Here is a 25,608-nt window from a genome sequence, read left to right as displayed (position 1 = left end):
AGATCACTTAAAGGGGTAGTACGCAATTTTGGAGGAAGCTTGTCTCTTTCACTTTGTTGCTGTTGAGATTTTACTGCACTGACGGGGCTTCCATCCCGCAGCCTCGAGTATGGGAGACCGACGTGCTTCAATTTACAGGGCCTGGGCTGCGCCGAGAGAACCGCCACGGCACAACCGACGGCTAGATTTTTTTGCAAAAAAGGGGAATTGGTTTAAAAATCGCTTACTGCCCCTTTAACATCAGGCGTCACCCGCGCCTCGAAGGGAAGGACGGGCTACGTCTGATTTACAGGGCTAACTTTACATTTCAGTCTCTTCAGGCCTCAGTGTCAAAGGTCAAGTGCACGATCAACGCCCGGCTCGAACAAAGAAGACCCTAATGTGAAGCGAAGTGGAAAGCGAGGCTGCAAACAGAGACCTCTGCGCACCGTGCCGCAGCCGTAGAGTCCCACAAGAAGGTACTGCGTTTTTTTTTAAAAAGCAAAGGCTTTTAGTTGAGCTTGACGCATTCTTTTCAGTTTCCTAACTCCTTCAGTTTGAGTGAGGTAGTAACGCAGGTCAGATTCAGATGTGCTCCAAAGCCTTGACTCCCATGCAGAAGGGTGCGACTAAGCTGCCCTCCGTCAGCGGGACAGGTTTGTTTCTCCAGCATGCTGCCACCCTGGTCCTCACCACATCTGAGGTGCAAAATCTGTTCTGTTCTGTCTTTTTCCCCGCAGCGACTGAAGCTTCAATGGCCATTTAAAGATGTCTGCGTGATGAGGTGTTGTTCCAGCTTCATCCTGTTAAGTACAAGTGCAGCTGATGACCACTTTACAATGAGTCACTGCAGGGCGAAAAACAAAAATCTTTTTCTTAAGACGAAAGCTGCAGTAACCCATATTTTTATGTTATCAAATGAGCTGACCAATCACTCGATAACTGTCAATCAATCATTTCTAAAATATTTCACCGCATTTGTATAGTGATAGTTTGTCCATGTTATCATTTCAACACTCGTGTTGAATGCTCAATATTTTCACATCATCAAGATAACAAATCATCTCAGCTCGTGATAATGTGAACTACCAATAATCAGCGGTTTTGTTATAACAACTTCATTGCGATGATAATTTAGCAGGTGTGTGTGTGTGTGTGTGTGTAAATGTGATTTCTATTACGAGGCAAACGCGATTTGCTCAAACACATCTGGAAAGTTTTATTAACCACAATCGTCCGACACACACTGAACAGAGCTCACAAACAATCACATGTTTCAACTGAAAAAAAGAAAAGAAAGAAGAAAGAAATAACAGGATTGCGAAGTTCTTCAGCCGCTGTGTCATGACCGCTTCCTCGTCTAAACGAACACCGGCCGCTGTTGGTCCTGATGTTCACGCCGCGCGGACAGATGACGTGCATGACGGGGGGGGGGGGATCTACAGAAAGAATAGTCTCAATGTGCTGCTGTGTGATTGGCCAGACACGGAGGAGCCGTCGCAGAGAAACAAAACGCACAAAGAAGAAAAGCAGGTTTGGAGGAATTTAGTCCATACATCAGTGATGGGCAAATAAATACTACATGACAGGATCAGTAACATTCAAGGAGCCTGTGGGAGTGTTCTGGATGCAAAAGAAAGCAAGAATTGGCACAGAGGCCTTCATTAAAATGTTTTAATGAAATAATTTACACCTTCATCCAAAGAGAAATGGTTATTTACCGTAGCTTGGTATGAACTGTTCATGTGTGTTCACAGATCTCAGGTTAAAAAAAAACCGATGGATGTACTGTAACTGTAAAAAAAAAAAAAAAAGAAAAGAAAACGAGGCCCTAATAAATACAGGGTTTTGCACAAGGATGTGCAAAACCCTGAAGAATTACAGAGAAGAATTACATTTTTTACGATGTATTAAAAAACAAAGAGATTTTTCCATTTGGTCGGAGTGTCTGCACAAAAATAAAAACATGCCGCGGTTGAATCTCAGAGAGCAACGCTGGCCTAAACATTTACAAGATTACAATCAGTAGCTTTATAAAGTGACATTTATCATTACCATACAGCGATGGCTGTCTGACTATATAACCGTAGGAGCTATAAACACAGAAGTGGGTAGTAGGGCTCCCTAACGTGGGCTCACACACAAAGATGATGAATTACAAAAGAAACCAAAACACCTGAAATTCATGGATTGTAATAATAAAACAAAACAAGTTTATATCTTGCACCCAAAAGCAATGCGGTTTTGATTGTGTACTGCAATATCTCTTATCGCTGCAAGGAACAAGAAACCCTCTATCTACTCACTTTTAGAAAACAAGAGAAGATCCTCATGCTTTTGGATAAACAAGACACAAACTAATCTTAGAATGGTGATTATCGCGCCAAACGAACTGAAAATTAAATCATAAAAACACAGACAAAACTTTTCTTTTTGCGGGGTTTTGTTTTTTTCAAATTCAAGCACACTGATAAAAAATCATCTATCTCCCCTAAATACATAAGTTAACATTCAAAAAAATGTGAATTAACACTTCAAGCAGTAGCGTAAATCGAACTGTAATGGGGGAGCGGGGGATGTGTGAACCATCACCGTCTGCGTTTGCCTAGAAAGGGCAGCTGGCAGATACCATAGCAGCATAGGTTTGAGCCCCGTTTGTTGATTATCTACAAAATGAAGAACGATGACAATTTAAAAAAAAAGAATGGGCTCTCAGCTTCGCACGGTATTGTGTCATAAGCCGTGGCTTACTGCTGAGCTGTGGTATTTACAGGTGAAATTTGTGGGGGATGGATGAGGACGTCTTTTGTATTGAAATCAGGGATCATACTAATAGGATAGGAATCATACCTTTATTCAAAATCTGGGCTTTTTTGTACCCCTGCCCCTGAAATGATTTCTGTAAAAGGATCTCTGCTGCTGGTGAACGTCCTGTTACAAACATCTTATACACTTCAATAGTTCAACATCTGAAATGTCATGGATTTGTATTACAAAAATAGCTTTAAATTTTGTGTGCTTTTTTTTCTCCTCTGAGTGAACATTTTGCGACACGTAACAGCGTTATTTGGTAATTTGTCGGGGGGGGGGGGTTTGGATAACGGCAGGAAAAAACACAGAATGTGATCCATTTGCAATGCGGCAAACGGCGCTTCCGTGCGTTAAGGCAGGAGGCTGAGCTGTATCTGTTGTGGCTTCTCGATACCATGGCGACGATCCTTTGACTGCTTGCGTTGTTGTGTGAGCTGTTTTTGTCCGAAGATCCTGTCAATTCGTCACGATGCTCACAGTGTGCTAGGCATGGTTGTAGGTAGAGTTCGGGAAAATATTCTCGTTGAAAAAATACGCTCGGGCCCTGAGGAGAATCCAAATGACTTCCGGTTTCCTTCTGTGTAGATTGTTTGACCTGGTGAATGTCTCCGTCCTGTGACGGTGTTCGGGGGCATATCTGAGAGGACAACGCTGATTTCGGTGCAACACACCACACTGCAGAGCAAGCAGCCAGCTAGCACAACGACATAGCAACCACTGACGTTTGCATTACAACTACCGTGAAGGTACATCAGATTATATATACGAGGAACAACAGGTGTTACAATCCTACTTAATATACTCGGCGCCGCCCTGCATCTCTAAACACATCACTCACTGTTAATCACCACGACGATTACGCGAACCCATCACTCTCGCCGACTTGTCTTTTTCCAGTGCTCAGTAACACACAGACACAAGTTGTGACGTACTGAGCTGATTACGTGTGCTTCTTTTTTTATTGACTGGTTGAGTCCGAAATAGCCATCAGGGTCCACGTCATATTTCAGACCTTCAGTCATCCTCTTAAAAAGGATCTTAAAAAGAGCTATTATCGAGACATTCAGCCCCCAAAGTGACTCATTTGCTTTGGTGCAAACGGGTGTTAGTCCCTAATTCTTACAACGTGGCTCGACAAAGGAAAGAATTTTGGAATTGATTCGTGTGGTTTTTTTTCCTCCTTTCTCCTTCAAAGTATTTCAAGTCCCCCCCCCCCCGGAGAGAGCAAACACTTCTGGCGAGAACAAAGTTGTTAGCGGAACCCCCTGCCACTTCAAGTGCCGCCTCTGCAGGGAGGCTGTGGCGACGACTCTAAAGTGAGGGAGACCTTCCCAAACGAAGCGGTGGTACCGGGCTTTGGAAAAGGTCACGAGAGGAAACCAACCGCCAATAATTGTATGAAAATAGTACCGGAGATCATTTTTCACCGAACGTAGGCATTTCCTTCCCCTGACCGTGGGATTTTGCGGAGGCCGTCCGTCCGTTTGCCGTCGCCCGCCCTTACGTGCTGCGGTAGGTCTTGATGATGTCTTTGATCTGTCGTCTGCAGATGGGACAGCAGGCGTTGGACATCTTCTTGAGTTTGAGGCCGCACGCGTAGCACAGACACATGTGGCCGCAGGCGTAGATGACCGTGTCCACCGCGTTCTCGTAACAGATAGAGCACTCGTCGGACCAAGGCCCACGGCCTGCTGGGAACGTGGGAGACTTGGGGAGGCTGGCGGGTGAATTTGGGGTCGTATCTGTGGCAGAACAGAAATAAAAGACAAATGAAGTAAAACCTGATGTTTTTACGCATCTGAAAATGGAAAGAAATTACAACATTAATATCAGTAGTATTAGCAGAGGCTATATTTGTATAGTATAGTAGAGTTAATTTTTTTGGTATGTTTTTTACATTTCTGTTTTTCAGCAGAAACAACTGACCAATCAGAACTTTGTTGACACATAACCCTACATGACTATCACGACAGAAAATAGTCAGAAAAAGGGACAGGATGTTAAATCAATTTACAGAAAACTACTCAAGATATTTATCAACACATTTTTTTGCTTTAGTGGGAGTTAAATTGTTCGCTTCCATCAGCGAACAATGTTGACTTTTTGAAGTCTGCATGGTGGCTTTGTTACCTGCTTCAGGACTTAGCAAGTGACTTTTATCCCACTTCCATCATCTTCAAAAGAATTCAGTTCTTCTTTAGCACATTTTAGATACGAAAATATCCCTCCGCCAACGGGAATTGAATTAGCATGAAAAAACATGATCCAGTGGAATAAATGAAGTGAAGCTAAAGTCAAACTAAATAGCAATTCATTCTGATTAGCAGGCGTCAAAGACAGGTTTATTTCCTCACAGAGGAGAGCCACATTGCACCATTTACATGACAGGGCTATGTGACATAACAGCACGTGCCAAACATTTTCCTCCATCCAGCTGCGGCAGCGGCACGACTGTGCAGTGCTGGCCATTGTTCCCAACTACTGCAAGATGACATCTGCTCTCCATCCCATAATGTCTTCCATTCAGTCCCCTGCGGGGTGATTGATTCTCTACCTCAGTGTCAGGGTGTACCTACCCCCTGCTGAGCTGCAGTAAGCGGCGGAGCACAGGCCTCCATTCAGGACTGGATCGGAGCTCCCACTGCCCAGGGCGCTGGGGGTGTGCGGGGAGGAGGAGGGCGAGCTGGGGTTGGATGTGGCCCGCGGGTCCCCAAGATGAGTTGAACCTAGTAAGACGGGGAGTAGAGGGTTAGATGGTTCTGGAACTACTTCAGTAGCCAGTTACAGCACAAAGAGTGGAACTGTGATCCCGTCACCTTTATTGATCATGAAAATACAGACACGCTCACATGGTTCTTGTATGACATGATCAAACACTGTACTGCAAAGAGGGCAAATGAGAAAGGAGGTCTTGAAAAGTTGGCACAGTTGTTCAGATAGTGGCTGCTGTTGCCACAGTGTGGACAGAAGGCCTTCCCCATCTCCTCCGTCTTACTCTGGTGGTTGGGTGGAGGCTTTGAAGTGGGTAGGGGCGCTGGGGTACTTGTCCCGGCTGCCTTCCCTGTGCCCAGTCGGATGGTGCTGGTCTTGTTATTGGCTTTGATTCCCTCCTGTTTTCTTTCCTCCCATTGGAGGACTCCTCTCTCCTGTAGCTGGCGGCCTTCGCACTATCCTCCTGCACCCGATGCTCATATTCCAGCGACACCGACAAGTCCTTGAGTGTGGGTATTGCTAGTCTCATGGTGTGGAATAACCTCTTGAAGCTGGCAGTGAGGTCGTGGGGTACCTTACCAAGTAACATGGATACATGGGAACCACACTCCAGCTCATCTTGACCTTGCGTCCCCAACTGTTCCTTCATGCCCAACAGTGAGCATACACGGAGGGCAAAACAAACGAAAGGCTTTCACATCACCACTATGGATATCTGGGCCATCCATCAACTCTGTAATGCGTCGCAACACCAGAATTTGTGGCTCTCCGTACATCTCAGTGAGGGCCAGCACCCGGAATCGCTCCTTGGTGTCATTCGGATGGATGAACTCAAGCTCAATCTTCATCCTTGAGAATCGTCTCAGATCTGGTGACGTCAGGTGCGGGATGGATGGCTTGGGCCCTCTGTAACCATACTCTCGAGTGAATGGCGGGTCTTCAGAGAGAGTCCGATGAGGCGGAGGAAATCTTCTGCTGACACCTCGACAGGACCGGGTGGGGAGAAGTATGTTTCTCTGCGACCAAGAGGATGCCCTGTATATTGGATCTGGGCCAGCGGTGAGTGATATCTCTCTTGCCCACCCTTGTCTGTGTTAGGTGGTAGGTGTGGACGTGAAGGTGTCTGCCGTAGGCGTATAGGTTTGAGAGGGGCTCTAATCTCAGTCAGCCAATTTGGCCCGAATAATGCCTCCTCCGCTTCTTGAGTGGTTCGTGGAAATTGGGTATGGAACCGCTTCTTTGGACCCTGGTCCTGTTAGGTCATTCTCCGACCGGTGGCAGGGGACTGTTGCCTGTCTTGGGGGTCTGGGGACCACACCATCTGGCTCAGGGTTTTGCATCTTTCCACAGTGATCGGCGATCTGGCTCGAAGGACAAACTAAAAATAGTGCACGCGTTGTGTGCTGGTTGGATAATTCGAATCGCTGTGGAGAGTCCTTCCGGTAAGAACTCTGGGTTTGCCTTTACAGAGAATAGATCCAAAAACCAGGCATTGTTGTGGTGAAGGGTTCCTTTATTAATCCTTTAGGTGTCTGTACGTGGTTTCTCAGAAATTGTGCTTGCCGTTGGCTAGTTTATAAAAATATTTTATAATGTTTTTAAAACTGGGAACCATAGAAAAACGAAACCGTTTTTTTCCAACTATTTGAAATACTGCCACAGTTCATTTTGTTTACTCATCTGTAGAGAGTCAAACGACTGTAACCAGTGGCATTTAAGCATAGCATCAGATATAAAAAGAGCACAAGACACGAGCAGCAGTCTCTGGTTGATTCTTCAGTAGTACACACAATGGTGTAGTTGAGCAGGAGTTTGCCTTTTTTCCTGCTTTACAGGCGTTTTCACATTCAAAGTCATCAGGAGCAGAGTGATCACTCCAATCCATGAGAACACACTCATTCCATTAGTGTGCACAGATTCGTGGCCGAAGAGAGGAGCTCAGCCCTCTTCTGTTTTGAGAACGAGTATTTCAAAAGGGAGGTATCCTCCCTGCTTTCCACGTGCTATCTTTACATGGCGCTCAGAGAGACAAATGGGAATTCAGAGTACAAGTTTAGGGAACATGTGTCAGAATGCCACTGATGCCTAGAAAGACAGGTCAGGCTGTCGGAGGCCACCACACGACTGACATGACAAACTGGATTTAAAGTCATTACCGCCGCAAATGTTCAAGTCTGCGGCGGTAATGACAATACATTTAATCAGTGTGTTTTTCGTTCAGCAATGGAAAAATCTATGTGTGTAATGTTAAACATTGTGGTTCAGACTTAAACAGAGCTTTCTGCTTTTCAGCCTCTGGCTCCTTGTTTTGGTTGTACATCCTCCGAACTCTGCTCTTACCAAACCTGGTTCTAGCTGCAGCACAGAGCTGTTTTAAAAAAGGAAAAGTAAAAAATTAAACAGCAGACAGTTAGTGGCTAACTGTTATTAAAATAAAACTTGAACATCTAGCAGCTAAAGAGACATATATTTATCTCTTGTGTAAAGAGAAGACAAAGCTAAAAAAGTAGTTACTTTTGGATGTGTAAATAAGTACATTTTTGCTGACATGCCAAAGAAAAATTTAAAAAAAAGCAAAACTCATTAGCTTTGAAATTTCCATTTTATCCAAAATGCAGTATCAGTAGATTTTATAGAATGATAAAATACAAGTGCTTGGTGAGGGGGCTCCCTGCGGGCCATGTCAAACTTATATCTTATCGCCACGCTCTGTCATTTCTAATAAGTAATAGTTCACTATCACAGGTAACTGCAGAGACACTCAAAAACACAACAAATTAAGATGCAAATGAGCTCTCTTGCAGAGCAAGCATGTAATCATCCACAAAGAGTTCCCATCAAATGCTCTGCTGCATCTCAAAATGCAGATTACTTTAATTACCTTCCCCTGAAGCTTTTGGTCCAAAAAAAAAGCGCACTGACAGTCGCATCAGATATCAGCGACTGTTAGATGTTTCACAATCAGATCTCAGGACCTGTTTTTTTCCCTAGAAATATCATTTTGATCCCATGAGGTGAATCTTAAGCTGAACCGCCGTTCACAAGTCACAATCGCAGCAGGAGACTGCCCCGGTCAGACGCATGGGCCTGTCACGATAATTACGTTATCGACTTATTGTACGATACATGAATATGAACTCAATGATTTTTATTGACCTCAATTGTTTGGCTACATGCATGTTTGTTGACATAAGAATGAATATCGACAACAGTCAGGCAAATCTCGCCGCATCTATCCTCTCATCTGTTCTCGTCGTATGATTAATCGATTACTGGTTTGGACTATACAATGTCAGAAAATATGTATTTCTTAGTGTTTTTCTAAAGGCACCACGTCTTCAAATTGCTGGTTTAGTCTGAGGCCTAAACTTTGGATAACGTTTCTCACAAAACGGTGTAGGACATGTTGCACGCGCAACATCACATGATGGTCTCAAAGTGACGATAATATTGTTTATCGCAATCATTTTTGGGATAATATACCGTGCAACAAAAAAAAAATTATTGTGACAGGGCTGCAGATGCGTTCACAACACCAGGATAAAGTTCGGATCAGCAGCAGGACACAGCAGAGAACAGGGTTTTTGTTTCGAGCCATCGACATCACGTGGGCTCACTCGGACATTCTCCTGAGATTATTCTAGGGGGCTAGAAAATCCGGAGCAACAGCATGTGGACATTTGCGTTCTCTCATACAGCCCCTCTGGAGGGGTTCAGGACAATGTCCCGACTTCAGTGAATGTCTGAAAGCAGCTTCACTGAGTTCAATTCCCTGATCTGTCTGCTCTCTACAAAAAATGACAAAAACAGGAGAGAAAAAAAAATGAAAACCAGAATCATCCGCTGTGGGAGAGTCATAGTGAGCACTGACCAGTACCACCCAAATGCCGCCCCCCCCCCGCTTACAATGTCCCAGCCGTCTGCATCTCTCTGATCGACCCGGCCGATGCCCGGGGCCAACACACAGAGGCCCGTGGCACTTTAGGACCACACCGAAAAATGGGTCATTGGAATTTAGCGAAACTGCCCCGTGTGTGCCGGGTCATAAACTGCACCAGTGTTTTTGTCGGTGTTGATGTGCCATCGTGTCACCGCTGCTCTCAACTCTATATCAGGACGGGTTTGATGTGGCATTTCAGATAGAGGGGTGGGTTAGTCAAGAATCTCTTTTGTTTTGCATACCAGGGGTTGCCCTGGTGCTCCCGAGCCCCTCGGCGCCTTGAAATGTGTATGCACTGTATGTACATGATATGTGTAGCGTGATGTAACAGGTCAGTTCTGGCATCGTGACTGAGTGAATACATTTTTAGCAGGGGGGGGGGGGGCTGTCCTTATCCAGACAGTGTGCGTGAGATGGTCAACCCATTGTCTATGTATAGATACAACGCCGGCTGTAGCTTGTATGAATAAACAATGCGCACAAGGCTGGAAACCTCGCTGACAGATCTTTACTACATGATGAGCAAAAGCCACAGTTTTCTTTTGTCTATGACTTTCACATACCTTCCAAACTACCCTGATTCCATGTCGAGACCAAACAATGTCTAAATAAAGTGTTGTTTATGAGGAGATGTGCTTCATAAGGTTTTTCCAGGTCATCTAAACAGCTCTAATTGGAGGGGAAAACTTACAGTAAACACACACACCCATGGAGATGCACCGGTCAAACCGACGGTGCACATGCGGTAACTACAGCGACAGTGCTGGACTGAAGTCGGAGCAGAGTTAATATGTGATGGGTGTTTACGCTGGACGGTTTGGGTTGCACGTTTCCCGCTCGTCTTCATTTCTCTCTCCCAAATAAATCTGCATTCTTGTTCCGACCGTCGGAACAGATGTTTAGTGATATCACCATGTACCCGAGATGCTGGCGAGTTGTAGCAGACCCAAGGTTTTCCTTTAAAAACACGGTAGCCTGGAACATTAGCATCCAGCAAAACATGTTGACAGAGACAAATGCTCTTAGGGTTATAAACTCAACTCATGTCAATGACATTGCAGATAATGAATATGAATGCGTTGTAGGTAAAATGCTATGGTCTAAGAGCATCACTCCCCAGCTCTGCACCGACTGAACTGTCATATTTTACAGCATTTTGCGTTTTTTGTTGGGTTTTTTTTTCAAATATTATTTTCATGGTGATACATTTTCTTTCTAACTTATAATCCTGGATTTTGGGCCAATGTAATTTGGTATCCAGCCCTTCCTCATCGCTTGGCGCACATGGCTTCTAGTTTATTCCATTTCCACCAAATACAGATTTTTGATTGGAATGTCTTTTCTTGAATCCTGGGAATATTAAATTATCCAGTCATTTACTACGAAAGAAAAGAGAGATTTGAGGAGCGTCTGCACCTCGAAGGCTTGTTTTGGGAGGTGATGCGCAGGTGGATAATAGCAGCTATGAACGAGCACAGTTAGAAGAAAGCATAGGAGCTAGACACAAGCCTCAGCAATTGCATGTGCAACGAGCTACGGAAAGGCTGAAAATACTCGAGCCTGATCACCGTGCGGTGCTGTGGAACTGATTCCCCCCCCCCACCTTCCCTTCTTCCCCCTGTCCATCTCTCCCTGTTAATCCCTCTGGCAGGCGGGCACCTCCCACTCTGGGCAGCTGAGGCAGGATCTGTGGTGCCCAGCCCTGATCCCGCCTGTTCGCCACCAGATTAAACCGACCTGGGCGAAACAGCTGTGAGAGCTGCGCTGCAACTTTGCGGGCCACGTCCCCGCTGCTATCTACTTCCACCCATTCATCGAAATCATCCGACCGTCCTAGCCATCTTTGGCGCATACCCAGCACATCTACGGAGGGAGGCTCTTCCTCTAAAGCACGGGAGCTATGCAGAGTATGTGACAGGGGAGATGGGTGGGGCCGGCGATGAGGAGGAAGGTGGGAGGGCAGGGGGTTGGGCATGTTGGTGTGTGTAAGCATCCCCCCTCGACAGCATTGCAGGCCCCGTGTGAGTCACAGATTTTTCGTCACGGTTTACAACGCAACCTGAAAAAGCTTCTCAAAATGGGTGGCTGTTCATTTAGTCGCAGAGAATCTCTTGTTCTGTCACGACAAAAGTGCACTTAGTCTGTGTTGTTGTGTGTGCTGTATGTGTGTGTGCGTGTGTGTGTGTGTGTGTGTGCGTGTGTGTGTGCTGTGTGTGTGTGTGCGTGTGTGTGTGTGCGTGTGTGTGTGCTGTGTGTGTGTGTGTGTGTGTGTGTGTGCGCGCGCGTTTAGATTGGATGAGAGGAAAAGCAGCTCATAGGAGGTATTAGTCTGAGGCCGCAGCTTCCCTGCTGCATCAGAAGTTTAGTGTGTTTTTGTCTATGGCGGAGAGATATTATCTGAAGAGATAAAAAAAAAAAACTGATTTGGAGGGAGGACACAGTCGTGCATCCCTGAACTGTTTGTCTCGACCAGGTAAATTGGGAAGAAATTGTGCACTTTGCCTAAAAAGATGGAGGGATGAAAAGGTTGAAGCAGCGAGACTGGGCTCTTAAAAAAATGGTTTCTTTATTCTCACTTTCATCCTGAATTCTGTCCTTAGCCCACTCCTCACAAATCGCAGCGCTAACAAATAATGAAACCAGAAATATCATCTTCAGAAATCAACAGCCAGAGAGCGAAAGATGGATCCTCTCTTCTATACGGTCTGCCAGTGTGTTGCAGGGGTGTGCAGTTAATTAAACCTTAGTACTGATTCAGGTAATATCTGAGTTCAACGTTCGTTTTTTTGAATGATGGGGGTAAGACCTGTTATTAAAGACCTAATATTCCAGTTTTTACATATAGAATCTTTTGCAATATTCAGCTGCCAAAATCCAAAATACAGGAGAGGGGAGTTATTAAAATATGTTCTGTTTATCCACGTTATTTTAAGTTTCATGTTTTACCATGAATGCATTCACTGATGGAAATATATTAACACGTTCACTATTTTTCCTATAGAGAGAGAGAGAGAGAGAGAGAGAGAGTGTGTGTGTGTGTGTGTGTGTGTGTGTGTGTGTGTCCATGCGTCTGGTATGTTAGTGTGTTAACTGAATTAAAACAAAGAGAAGAAGGAGAAGAGGCCAGCTAAGACGACCGGAGACGAGGAGAACGGAGCGCGGCAGCTGCAGTGCACGAGGATGTGGGTGGCGAGACGCTTCACTTGAGCACGGGCGAGCTGACATTTTAATGGAATCTATAATACATGTGAAGTGGGTCACTGGATGGGTGTCCTATTTCCACGCCACGAGGCACAAGGCCTCCTCGATATCTCTCTTTTCAACTGTCAACTGCTCGGTTTTCTGGCCTTTTTTTTGTTTGTTGTTGATATAATCAACCTAGTAGTGTTTGGATGGCAGTGAAAAAATGCTGTGGTGACATGCAAGTCTATAGGTTGGAGTATCCCGGTTGGTAAAAGTGTATGTGACGTGTCTCGGCATGGTCATTCAGTCAGTCTGTCAGCCCAACACCATGGTTTAGGATGAAATGCTATATCTCTGCAAGACAAGGGATAGACCAAGGGTACGTTCCAATTGTCAAAATTGCTCAGGAAGTTTCCTAAATCCTGAAATCACCCGGAAGTATTTCAGCGGCGGCCGTGATAAGAGCTGTTCGGATTCTCTAAATGCATAGGAAAGGAGCTTCAATGTTTCCTTTCCCTTCTCCTTCAGCACAGGGCCCACTGGACTTTCCTACGAGAAAGGAAAGGAGTAATAGACACACCACAATTCATTGCGGCAGAAATATTAAATGTGACGCGCCACCCACAAACGTAAACGATTCAATCCGAAGAAGTAGAAGTAGGAGAGTATGAATATGACCGAGTAGAGACGCACGTCAGCATGTAAGTTACCGTCACCTATGAAGCATTTACATCTTTTGTCACACGGTGGAAATACACACTGAGAAACGCTGGATGGAGCCGCTGCGTTTTTTGCCCTCCATCTTCGGAAATTCGTAGTTTCACCACGGCAGACGCACGTCGATAACATCCGCCGTCGCATAATATTACGTCGTATAGGGGAAGTAGAGTCGGATTCTCTGAGCTACGCTGTCGGCTTTTCCTAAGTTGTATGAGTTCTCCTTCATACCTTTCCTTGACCTCATGACGTTTCCCATTGAGGTCAAGGAATAGCAGATAGGAAAAGACGATGGGACGGACAATCTGAATCCACCCCAGGGCTTACAACTCTCACGCATAGACGTGGAGACTCACGTAAATAAAAACAGATCTGTCTTAAAACAGATGGCCCGCCAAACACAAAGTTTTTTTTCCCCCCGCGGTGCAGCGCCTATTCACACCGTTTCATGCCGAACTCGTGGTTCTAAGTCTCATGAAATTGTTGTTCACAATGCCCACCTCTGTTCCCGAGTTATGAATCTTGAGTAATAGTCTGAAAATGTTTTTTCGCTCGACAACATTATGTCACAGTGGGGTTGACCTTTGACCTTTTGCATGTAGACGTCATTCACTTCGTCGTGATATGGTATGAGACATTTGTGTCGAATGTTGTCATCAAAAGCTTGTGAATTATTCAGTTATGGCCCCCTGTGCCAGGTCACAGTAGTGACCTTGACCTTTGCCCTCTGACTACCAATATCTAATCAGTTCATCCTTCACGTGTGCATGTGAAGGGCTGCCTGCCCCATGAGCTTATGGGGCCAAACTGGAAACATAAACACCTCTGGCTTGTGGCTGTTGCCAGCACAGACGCACAGAAAGATTAAAAGACATAAGAGGGTAATATCTGGACATGGACTGAAATGAACGTGAGCTGCTAATTGTTGTCAAGACGACTGTCGACAACAGCTCCTATCATTTTGATGATCATCATCGTGCATGTGCAGGTGCTGCACAAATTACTAATAAATAAATATGAAGATTTTGGGTGTTCATTTCGTGCGATGCAGTGTTTTTATTTTGTATGTCCACTGCCATTAACTACTGTTAGTCTCAGTTCCACGAAGTGTCATCACCCTGTCCCAGCGCTCTCGGCCGACGCCGGCCGCCCTGGTGTATTTGTTTGAGCATGTCGGCTGCCATTAGAAGGTTTCCACGAGGGGATCGCTGTGATGACTGCTTCATCTAGCCATCCCGCGGAGCGCGAGCCCCCTGGGAGTAGCCGAGCTTCTGGGTTAAACACCCCTCGCTCCCAAGTCGGAGGCATGGCTCGAATTCAGCTCAGCGGAGAGCTCAATTGCTCTGCGGTCAACGCGGAGCAATAGATCAAGGGGGATGTTGCAGCGGCGAGATAACAGTCGCTTCCCAATTCCAAGCAGCGGGAAGGTACAGATGATTCACACCTCAGCGGGAGTTCCAAGATCTGCTCTGGTAAGGAGATGTGCCTCGGACCGGCTTCATCGTCCTGCTATTCCTGTTTTGTTGTGCTGCCAAGGCTCTCCGCTGTCGGCAAATGCGCACAGGGAAACCAGATGGTGCACAGCAGCCAGGCCCAAATGCCATTGATTTGGTAGAGTGAGGGATATCTCTGCGTGGTAACACAGGATCTGCTTTGCTGTGCCATCCAGGCTTTTTTGCATTTTTATGCAGTGGGGAAACATGAATACAAGCTACCCACTGAAAACCGGCCAAAGTTAAAGAGGGTAAAGTGAGTGTTCTCTGGATTGATCCGTGATACCCTCGAAGAACACGCTCAGAGCTTTACCCCAGCCCGCTGTGGTCTGTATTGACATGGCTGTCGCGGGGACTTTGCTGTCCGCTGACGGTAAGTGGGTCAACCTACGACAGTATTCCGCACTGAGCATGGCGAGCCCGAGGCTCAACATGCAAGGAGGTTGCTTGAGGGACAAAGTAAATTCATTGGTAGGAGAGTGAAACTTTTTGAGGAGAGACAGGTATAAACCATACACTCGGTTCTCTCTCTCTCTCTGTCTCTCTCTCTCGCATGTCCACAGCCGCAGCCGAGGCTGTTCCCCCCTCTAACCTCGTTTAACCTCTGCTTCCTTTTCCGCTGCTGTCACTGGCGGAAGGCAGCTCGTATTTTTAGACGCGTCTTCCCCCACAGACAAACACTTGTGACACCTTGGGAAGGGCCGCTGCCGCTACACCTCCTAACCGCCACGTTAACGGGACCAAAACCTTTTACTGCGACACGCTCCGGGTCTGCATTGTGCGGCTGACATCGAGGTTGCACTCTTACTGTCGAGCCGGTGCGGTACCTGGGCGGATGCGGGGCGATAGCCTGCTGTGAGCAATGACGGCTTCAGAGTCTTTCCCCTGGCAGCTGCGGGAGCGAATGCCACGCGGAGTGGCGTTCACAAAGACAGCCACTCGCAGAGCTGTCTTCCGCTATTCATGCTCTTGAGTGCAGGCCCCCCCCACGCCACCGCACCCCACCCACCGTGGGGAGCCAGTACGCCGGGCACGGCAATATTAAGTGCTGGGCCAGAACTGCCACGCACCTCTCAGGCTCCTGTCATTATCAGCTTTTAGAAAAATGGGTAAAACAAACCTCAGGTGTCCCGGCACACCACCAGGAGGACAAAGTGTCCTCCCCGCGGAGACATTATGTCGTCCCTGCTGCATGCAGGTCACAGTCCCCCCCCCCCCCCTCCCGCAGCCCCTCCCTCCCTCTCTCTCTCTGTCCACCTCTGCATGCTCGCTTCCTGTTTATCATCTCCTGGAACGTCTGTTGTGACATACAACGTAACAAATGTGCTCGCTCGCTCTCTCTCTCCTGGACCTCTGGCACCAGTCACGACTGTGGCTGTGATTTGCAAACGAGAGAGACGTGGTTTGCCTAAATTGGCATACTGTCAAGAGCCTTGAACACTTAGTGCAAAATACATTTCAACCTCGTGGAGTTGGGCATGGAGCTCATTGCTCATACCAGCCGCGTTGTACCCAGACAAATGATGATCAATACCCAGTCCTGTCTATATCTGTAAATTCCCTACGGACACGTCACTGGTTGTTTCCGAGTGGGATTATTAACTACAAAAAGGAAGTGGTCAAATAACATACGGCACTCATTACTCCACTGACAGGAGGAAGATACAATAATGTTCATGTTGTTCAAAAGTTTTTAGTGAACTACAGAACAACAACAACAACAACAACTGCAAAGTGAAATGGGCAGATTCATATACACACCGTCCGCCATGATCCCGCGGCTGTGATTTAAATTGTTAACACTTCCAGTTTTATCGGTGTCTGACATTGGCTGTCGTGATTTTTTGGACGCTGATCCCCTTGACACACTTTGATTAAGCTGCTGCCAAATTGGTTACACTTTATTTCAACCCCCACATTTAGCATCATATCAACCTGTGTGAGTCACAGGCTGTGTCCGAAATCACCCCCTAACTACTATATAGTGCACTTAATAGTGCCTTCGCCACTTTGTAGTGGTGTCCGAATTCTTTGTGAAATTTCATATACCCTATATAGTGCACTGATTGTATCCCAGAATGCATGGTGAAAGGTAGTGGACAACCGATGGTCACTAACCGAGCAATATATACCAGTATGCACTGCGCTTCTCGCAGCAGCAACACGTCTCAGCCTTCGCTCTCTTCTTTGCTCTATTTCGCCAATTTTTTGTCAAAAGCCATTGGAAAATGGTGAAAATACACACGGACAAGTCGATATTCGCGGGCATTTTTTTCGAGACAAGCTAGAGCGGTTTTGTTAGTATTTCGATAGTTAGTTTTTTTGTTTTGTTTACAGGAAGGAGAAATGTGATTTGTGGCGCTAAAATAATATAAGAACAGAGCAGCGCACCACAAGAGAAACGAAGGCATATATATATGTTCCTTTAATTAAACAAACCATTCAAAGTGAGTTTTACTAATAAGTATTTAAACGATTTATTTTACACTTGTATTAATACTTATTAGTAAAACTCACTAATAAGTATTAATGCAAGTGTGAAATAAATCATTTTAATATAATGGGATCGTCCACCGGCAGTGTCTACATTCATGAATTACAACTGTGTAACATCCGTTTACACAGCAGCCTCCACTTAATGGGTCCCACAGGAGGAGTTGTTGACATAAATATTATTAAAGTCTAAAATATACCCACAACTACATTATAAACTAGGTATTGGATGTTTGTCTGCATTACTTATGAATGTTTAATGGGGAATTAGGCGTCGTTTGTATCGTAAAGCTGCGTTCAGACCAAAAGTGCATGAAAAGACGGCAGTGTGTTTTTACGCGGGCGTCCTCCTGCGAAGAAGAAATGCTGCAGAGGAAGTCCAGTCTGAGCAGAAAAACCCTAACACCGCGCGGTGGTTTAAATGTCCCTGTGAGACTTTTTTAACTGGGGAAAGTTAAAATGGTGAAAATCGTTACCTTCTGTCTCCTAAATAAACAGCTGAGCTGCGGTGTCCTCTTACACCCAGGAATGTGTGCTTGCATGTGTCTCATTGGCGTATATTTCCCTTGATGTAAACAACAGTGGAGTCATCTTCAGTTGGTTTTTTTTTTCAGTTCTTCGTTTTTGGGGTGAGCTCCTTCAAAGTTTAAAGGGCCACTCCAGGTGATCAGGAGATCGGTTTGCCCGTCGGTTTTCATTTTCGCCTGTGAAAACAGTTGTAAAATGTCTTCTGTCTGAGAAAATGACCCCCGAAGAGGTCCTCAGGGGTATCATCTCCCGGGTGGGCTTGGAAGCTACAAATCTATATGTCTTAAAAGTAAACCTGAGCCCATTACTATTTTGTTTCCTTATTTATATTGATTGTTATTGATACGGATATAAATCACAGTTTATATATTCACGATATACAAACTGAATGCACATACAAACTATAAACAATCGTCCTTGATAGGGATCCATCAGATAACCCCTTTAAGTCCCCTTTCAGATTGTTTTCCCATCATTGAGTCTACCCCCCAATGATGTGAAGTGACTTCACGCAGTGCTCACTTACCCAGAATCCTTAGCTGAGTCACAGCCCCATGCAGACCGAAGAACATCCAGAGGGGACGGGAGTTGTCCACGCACACCTGCATGCCCACGTTGGTGCCGTTGTGGCTGAGGATGACCTCCCCCTCCTGGTTGACCAGGAAGCCCAGAATGTCACTGCTCTGGAGAGGGGTGGGCACCCGACACACCGCCCAGAACTCCTTCCTGTCCACCAGAGCCTCGGGGTTGTAGGGCAGGTCGCTGGGGCGCAGCACGGCTGGGTCACAGGACGTCACGCCGTAGGACAAGGAGCCGGAGCGCGCCGGGCTGGACTTGGTGACTTTGATGAAGACGGTCTCGCCGGTGCGCAGGGGCCGGTTGGTGAAGACCAGCGTGCGCTCCTCGCGCGCATGCTCAGATCGCGCCACCGTCTGCTCGTCCAGCGTCTTAATGTGGGCGCCGCGCAGCTGGTGGAAGTGGAGGTCGCTCTCCAGGCCGGGCGGCAGCAGGGAGGACTGCTGGGAGTTGAGGGAGTTCTGGGGGATGGGGCAGGTGGAGGAGGAGGAGGCCGAGGCCAGGTGGAGGGTGTGGTGATGGGCGTGGTTGTGGGCGTTGCCGCCCTCCTCCTGCTGCAGGTTGAGGTCGCACAGGCTGACGGACAGGCGGGAGTCGTCTGCCTCGCGTCGCAGCGAGGAGGAGCGCACGGTGGTGAAGGAGCGCGGGCGCAGGCAGTCGGGAGGAACGATCTCGCTGCCTGGAAAGGGGCGAATAGAGATGACAGCGGTTAACGGTGCACTTACTCCGTTTTGCCTCGTTTCACAATTTGCATGAGGCCTGGGGCAATAGGTTTACAGTCAGCTGAACCCTGCTTGTGAGCATACAGTGCTAAGGAGGGCAGAATCTGCAACTAGTCTCACATCGAGATTTGAAAAAGCAAGAAATTGAACTTCAGTTGCTCAAATCTGCAATGTAAAGTAATAATAATTCTCATTTTCTGTTGAAATTAAAGCTAGTGGTCTGTTGCCCCTGTGTCTGCAAAGCGCCAAATCATCTTCTTCTATACAAGAGGTAAATCCTGCATGGTGTCTTTATATCATATTATTATATTTTATATACGTGTCTGAGTGGACGTACATTTGGGCGTATGTTTTTTTAAAAAGGAACGTTGCTTGTATTCCTTGTCGTAGTGTGGCAGTGTATTCGTTGCAGTCCATCGTGGAGTATCACTGCAGTGACCGCACGCGCCTTTAATAGCACGAGTAGTAGGTCACATGCACACAAATACGACCCCGCCTCTGATAAGCTGCCTTCGGGTTGCTTAAAGTCTCATCCTACGCTTCGACGCGGCTGCTCAAAATAACACCTCTAAATGTGCCCCGTCCTCCGTCCCCCCCTCCCAGTCCGCTGGCAGGGGTAAAATTAGCCTAGTGTCCTGAGAGACAGAGAGAGAGAGAGAGACAGAGACCCCAGTTTCTCTGTGTGCTGGTGTTTGTGGGTGACGTATGCTCGTGTATATTTGTAGGTCTGAGAGGCAGAGGAAACAAGAGACAGGTTATGAAGATACTGAGGGACCCTCCACAGTCACATTAGAGAGTGGAGGAGTGAGTGCAGGGTCTGGTGGGGGGGGGGGGCCCTCTATCGGACCACGACCTGAGAGCCCGACTCCAGATAACCCTCTTAGCTTCAATTACCCGGGGCTGTGGGACAGGCCGCCTGCTGCAAACTGAGCGGCGGTGAAAACTGAGCGACCAAGCCTCTTTTGATGCCGTCCCACAGCTGAAAGGGACGCAGGCCAAAGAAAGATAGATCCATGATAGCACTAAAGACGGCAGGCTTTGCTGGCTGGAATAGGAATGGTTGGATATCTTTGTGTTTTTGCTTCGCACTGTAGATTTGACTGGATGGTGTTGCTAAGTAATAATGAAAAAAAAAAAGGGCTCATGAATTTTACTTCCAAGGCTTCGATGGTCAATAAATAAGTAAAGGCTCGGAAAAAAAAAAATATCTGATTCTACAAGCTACAAGTTTGTGTACATCTGCAGGGTAGTCGACTGTCACCCCCCAAGGTGCACTTCAGCAAGGAAAATCTAAATCCTTCGGCTTAAAGAGGAACTTAAGCCCAAGTACACCTGTCCACCACTACGGAGAAGTTAGACAAGATTCACTGGGTGCTACGTTGCTCTTTTAAATTCTGTTGTGAGCAACACTTGCAGTGGTTGACCTTGATTAAACCACGACACTGCAAATCCCGCACTTGACTTCCAGATTCTGCCTCAGATGTATTCACATGTCAAAGGTTCACTGAAGCCAAAGATTACATTGGTTAGAAAACCTGATAACACATTATTCCTCTCAAATCAGTTCCATTTTTGAAATTCTGGGTCACTTTTGGATGAATTCAGCAAACGTGGCACAATATTTTGCTCCCCAAAGGCAGCGATAAAGCGACCGGTCAATGCCTATTCATTTTGTTCGGTAAGCTGCGTTGTCCAGTCCTACTGATGGACAGCCGCTGGATACTCCATCCCGGGGGACCCGAGATCCAGCAGCACATTTGAACTGAAACGCACCTCTATGAAATAAAAGTAAGCCATCTGCTGAGACAGCGGCTGACGTCGGGTTTCCCGCTGCCGACGAATTTGAGCCGAACTGGAGACGACAGCGATCTGCTCAGCGTTTGATCCCCCTGAGAGCGACGCGTCTGATTTTCCACGTCATCACAGAGAACGCTGTGCGATGCGGACAAGCGCACCGCCGCTCCCTCAAAGCGCCGTCAGCCGTCAATTGATGTCAGCCGCCGACGCGGAAACGCGACGCTTTGTGATTCATGTTTAATGGGAGTTAGGCGCCATGTAATTATGCTGATATTCAGAGAGGCGTAAATTGGAGAGGACGATGCCTTCGGTGCACGAAGACGGGCTCCCGAAGACTGCTAATCAGCCGTTAAGCACCTCTCGGCTCGCAAGTGTGCAGCGGTTACCCGCGCGTCCCCGAGGCTGGCTGAAGACGACCAGGATGCCGGCTCGGATTTCATCTGCCGTTTCCGCCGCCATCGGTTCGCGGTGATGGACTCACGGCCTGCACGGGGAAAAAAAAGCCTTAGCGGAACTCAGGGGACAGGCGGTGGAAATGAACAGAGGGCCTGTCAATGCACGGCTCTTTCGGTTGTAATTGAACAGCTCAATCTGCTGAAGGGAGAAACTTTAATGGCGTGCAGAAGCCTCAATGTGGCTGGAGCCTTAAAGTTTGCTCTCTTTGAGGATTGGGGAAGGCCTCTCCTTTGGCCACGCAGTGAGGAGCAGGCACGCCAACTGCTCGACCACAAACCGATCGCGGTGCCAAGCTGTCAAGGGCCCACTTGTTCCGCATTGCCGAGGGATTTGAATGACATCGCCAAAACAAAAATCGTGTGCGTGCGTGTGTCCCCGGGAGCCGGCCTGGTCTCCGCTGCCCATCACTTCCATCCAAAGAATTGGATTACGCTGTGCCAGACTTTGTCTTAAGACCTCGGCAACATGCAGGGGGACCTGGCGCTGCGGAGAGGATGACGACATGTCCCCCGGGGGGAGCAACGTTGGAATAACAGAGGGGAGCGGTAAAGGCGCGGATGGCAGGCACGGCCGCCCGTGACAACGCTGGATTTATGTTGAAAGGAGTCGGCGGAGGCTTCCAAAGAGCCGTAAATCATCTCGGTACGCGCTCGCTCCCTCTGTCACTCCGACTCTAACTCAAACGCAGAGTGTGTGAACACAAACGCATACACACGGTAAATTGATTCCTCTAAAAGATCGAGTCTTTTATCGGCTATTTTTAAAAAAAGCTTCTCTGAGGGTTTATGTTCCCTTTCATATCCTCGCCGTCTTCCGCTGCCTCGCTCACTTTTTCAAAGAGAAGTCATTTCAAACCCATACCAGCTTTGTGTGCCGCGTATTCTTATTTTTTTGCCCCTTTATTCATCAAAGGCCGGTGAGACGGAGGCTCTGCCGTACCGCGTGTGCTCCTAAGGCCTCTTGTTCGCTTGGAGGACAGAGGGAGGAATGAAAAGGACTGTCGGACGTCCACCATTTCAAAAAGCTTGTGTGTGGGTGTGTGTGTTTGTGTGTTTGTGCACTCAATGTGTTAATGTGTATTGGTGACCGCACCAGCTGCCGCTGGCTTAGCATGGTGCACCTGCGTTTTTTAGCGGATACAGTCCCTTTGTCCTATTGGTCCCTTTCAAATCCACAACTCACAAATGCTCTCCCATTGGACGAGGCCCAAATTTTGCACTTGGAAAACAGCATCTAACTGTGTGCGCGCTCGTGTTTGTGTATGTGTTTGTGTGTGTGTGTGTGTGTGTGTGTGTGTGACACTGTAACAGGGCCATGGAAGATGCAGCTGCGGACACTGTGAGCCTGGAGGGGCTGAGGAGGGGGTTTCATCACCTGACTCCTCATTTTGACTGGATTTCAAACCAAATGCGGCACCTTTTGGACCGAACCATTAATCAATTCAACGCAATGGAAGCGTGAAAGTTACTGGCCACCTCTTTGATTGGACTTTTTAAAAAGCCAAAACCCATTCGGCATTTGCATGTCCCTTCCCTCGGTTCCTCCTTTGGCCATTCCTAATTAGAATAATTAGGCACCTGTCGGGCTAATCCGCAATAAATTTGGGGACAAGCGCGGCGGGCGATGGGAGGGAGAATGGCAGCGTGTCCATGTTGGCCCACATAGGCTTTGGCTCACGCCGTCAATGTTTTTGATTAGGGAATAGCCGCAAAGCAGGTTGGCTAATGCTGAGTATGGGGAGGTGGATGGAGGGAGAGGCTGGCTTAGTGGCTTTGCTAGCCTGAGCAGATGGAACGTGGAAAGCGTTTGAGCCAGCGTCGGAGGAGGAGGGGTGGGGTCGGGCGGAGGATTTGCTCTCTCTCTCTCTCTCTCTCTCTCACGCACACATTCTATCTCACAGGGCTTATCTCTATCCATACTCTCTGGAGGGGTTTCATCTGATGTCAGCGAAGGTGAAGGGAGAGCTGGAACTAGGAAGAGAAAAAGGATGAGAGGAGAAAGGATGAGGAGTGTAGGAAAAGGGGAGGACATGGGGGGGGGGGGCACATGTACGGTAGATGTAAAGGTAACTGGTCAGCTGGGATCAGCTACAAAGGAAGAAGGGGAGAGATGGATAAAGCAGAGAGTCGGGGAAACAACACTGGGTCTTTAAGGGAGAGAGCGTACAGCTCAGTGACTGACCCGGGGATTAGGAAACGAAGGCTGACAGGTCAAGTGAGTCGGAGACAGAGATATAAAACAACTGAGAGAGAGAGAGAGAGAGAGAGTGAGAGATCGTAGAAGAGAGGGATGGAGTCGGGCGGTCTTTGTGCTAGATGTTTGGGATGTTCTTTATTCCCTGGCACGGGCCCAATCCCCAGTCCACGATCGGTCTGGGCGGCCTTGAACCCAGGGGCTTTTGGAAAGATCAGCAAGCTCCCAGGGCGACACATGGTCAAAACAAAGAGCCGGGCGAAATGCCTGGTAAGTCACAACAGGCCCCGTCCCTGAGGTCATCGGCAGAATGCAATGCGCGTGCCGCCCCGTCTCTGCCAATCAGCATGCCAATACCGATGCATTAATAACCTCCATCGTAAGGTTCTTATGTGAAAGCCCCCTGTTTTATTCCTGTGCCCCGAGCATTCAGGGAGGCTGATACTGGGCTAATTATTTATTACTGGGAGACGACTGACACCCCCCAGGAGCATAGTCACGGCACATGACAAGCGTGGATGTCTAGTTTTAGAATATTATTTCTGACCCAGCTCACTGATGGTCCTCCACTTGCTTGAACCGTGTCATACAGAGGGACATTCATAAATCCCGCGACCCCTCACATAAAAGAAGTGTGCAGTAAATACGGTGTTGATTCCCGTGCGGCTGCTTCAGAGCTGCTGGGCCTTTCAGAAGCTCTTCAGAAAAACCTCATGCTCCGAACCATGAACAGTATGGGTGAAGGCACCTCATTTGAGCACAGGAAACTCACACGGAGTTGAGCGAAAACAAGAAACTCCACATAAACCATGACAGGCTACCTCTGGTTTACCCGTGTTAAACGTTTTCTGTTCAATGTCTCACTGCCGGCGAAGTACAAAATGGAATTATTGTCGGAAAAAAATGGCTTATCTGTCTCTTTGAAGAGGGAATGAGTGCACTGGTGTACCCAGCCAAGGTACGGTAATTTAAAACGGATTCTAAGCGCCAAATCACACAAATTCGGTTTGTTCGTCTTGGCCTTTTCGAGCTCTCTCGCCTTCATAAATTGTATGGACAAACCTCGAGCCAAGAATCATAACGTTGCTGCGTTTGCTGTGCCCCGACGGCCACAGGAATTTACAACACTTAACCCCACTACGTTTCAGACACAAGTCCAAGGCAGTTGGATTTTTGCACCGTCTTCTCTGCCTTTGTGTATTTTTGTTGGAGGGGTCTGTGTGAAGCCTCAGGATTTGTAAGTGCTGCCATTAACTGGGAGGCCGAGTCCTGCCAAGTCAAACACCAGTGTCAGACGAGTGCTCGCAATAATCAAATGATCATTTCTCCCCAAAGTACGGGAACCCCTCATCCATCTCTCTCTGTCTCTCTCACTCGCTGTCGGTGCCGGATAACACAACACATGTGTCACTTTTGTCATATCGGATGACTTCATGTGAGTGGAGCTCTGGGGGCAAAGCCAGGGCACAGTGAGCGCGAGTACAGTCAGCAACCAAAAGTGCAAAAACAATGATGTATTTCAGAAGTTATTAGTTAGCTATCTATTAGTTGTATCACACCAGAGAGAAAGAGAAAAATATTTTTTGATTTCTTAGTACGCAGACGCATTTAAAAAGTGTTTGATTCTCTGAACACTTGTTTCTCTGAAATTTTATAATTAAGTCTGAATTTTAAATTTGACTCAAATTAGATGTGTGATAAGTTTCTCATGTTAATTAGTCTCTACTAGCCATCGGCAAAGGAAATCATTGTCAAGTGATGTGGGAGAGGAAGCAAACTCAGTTACACCACTGATGAAGGTTTCTGCTTCCCACCCACTTCTCTCATCACTAACTCTCTCTCACACACACACACACACACACACACCGCTCTCTTCTAACCCACTCTTCAACATGAGCTCCTTTGAGACATACAGTACAGTCCTCGACATTCATCTTCTATTGTATATTTGTTTGAAACTCCCCCACCTTTATCTGTCCTTTCTCCTGACGGTTGTTAAACTAAGATA

General features: G+C 47.1%; 1 protein-coding gene across 1 annotated transcript in view; it reads right to left on the bottom strand.

Annotated features, from left to right (window-relative positions):
• Nucleotides 1-1,177: 1,177 nt before the first annotated feature.
• Nucleotides 1,178-25,608, bottom strand: part of neurl1aa (neuralized E3 ubiquitin protein ligase 1Aa) — a 40,988-nt gene continuing 16,557 nt past the window's right edge. The window contains exons 4-6 of the mRNA XM_035638175.2: nt 18,383-19,111; nt 5,367-5,516; nt 1,178-4,532 (exon numbers count right to left, since the gene is read on the bottom strand). Coding sequence (XP_035494068.1) covers nt 4,291-4,532; nt 5,367-5,516; nt 18,383-19,111 — 1,121 coding nt within the window. The 3' untranslated portion in view covers nt 1,178-4,290. The remainder of the gene's footprint in view (nt 4,533-5,366; nt 5,517-18,382; nt 19,112-25,608) is intronic.

This window comes from Scophthalmus maximus, chromosome 8, assembly GCF_022379125.1.
Source record: "Scophthalmus maximus strain ysfricsl-2021 chromosome 8, ASM2237912v1, whole genome shotgun sequence".
NCBI classification, from domain to species: domain Eukaryota; kingdom Metazoa; phylum Chordata; class Actinopteri; order Pleuronectiformes; family Scophthalmidae; genus Scophthalmus; species Scophthalmus maximus.
Note: the sequence above shows the minus strand (reverse complement) of the source record. Positions and strands in the feature narration are given on the sequence as shown.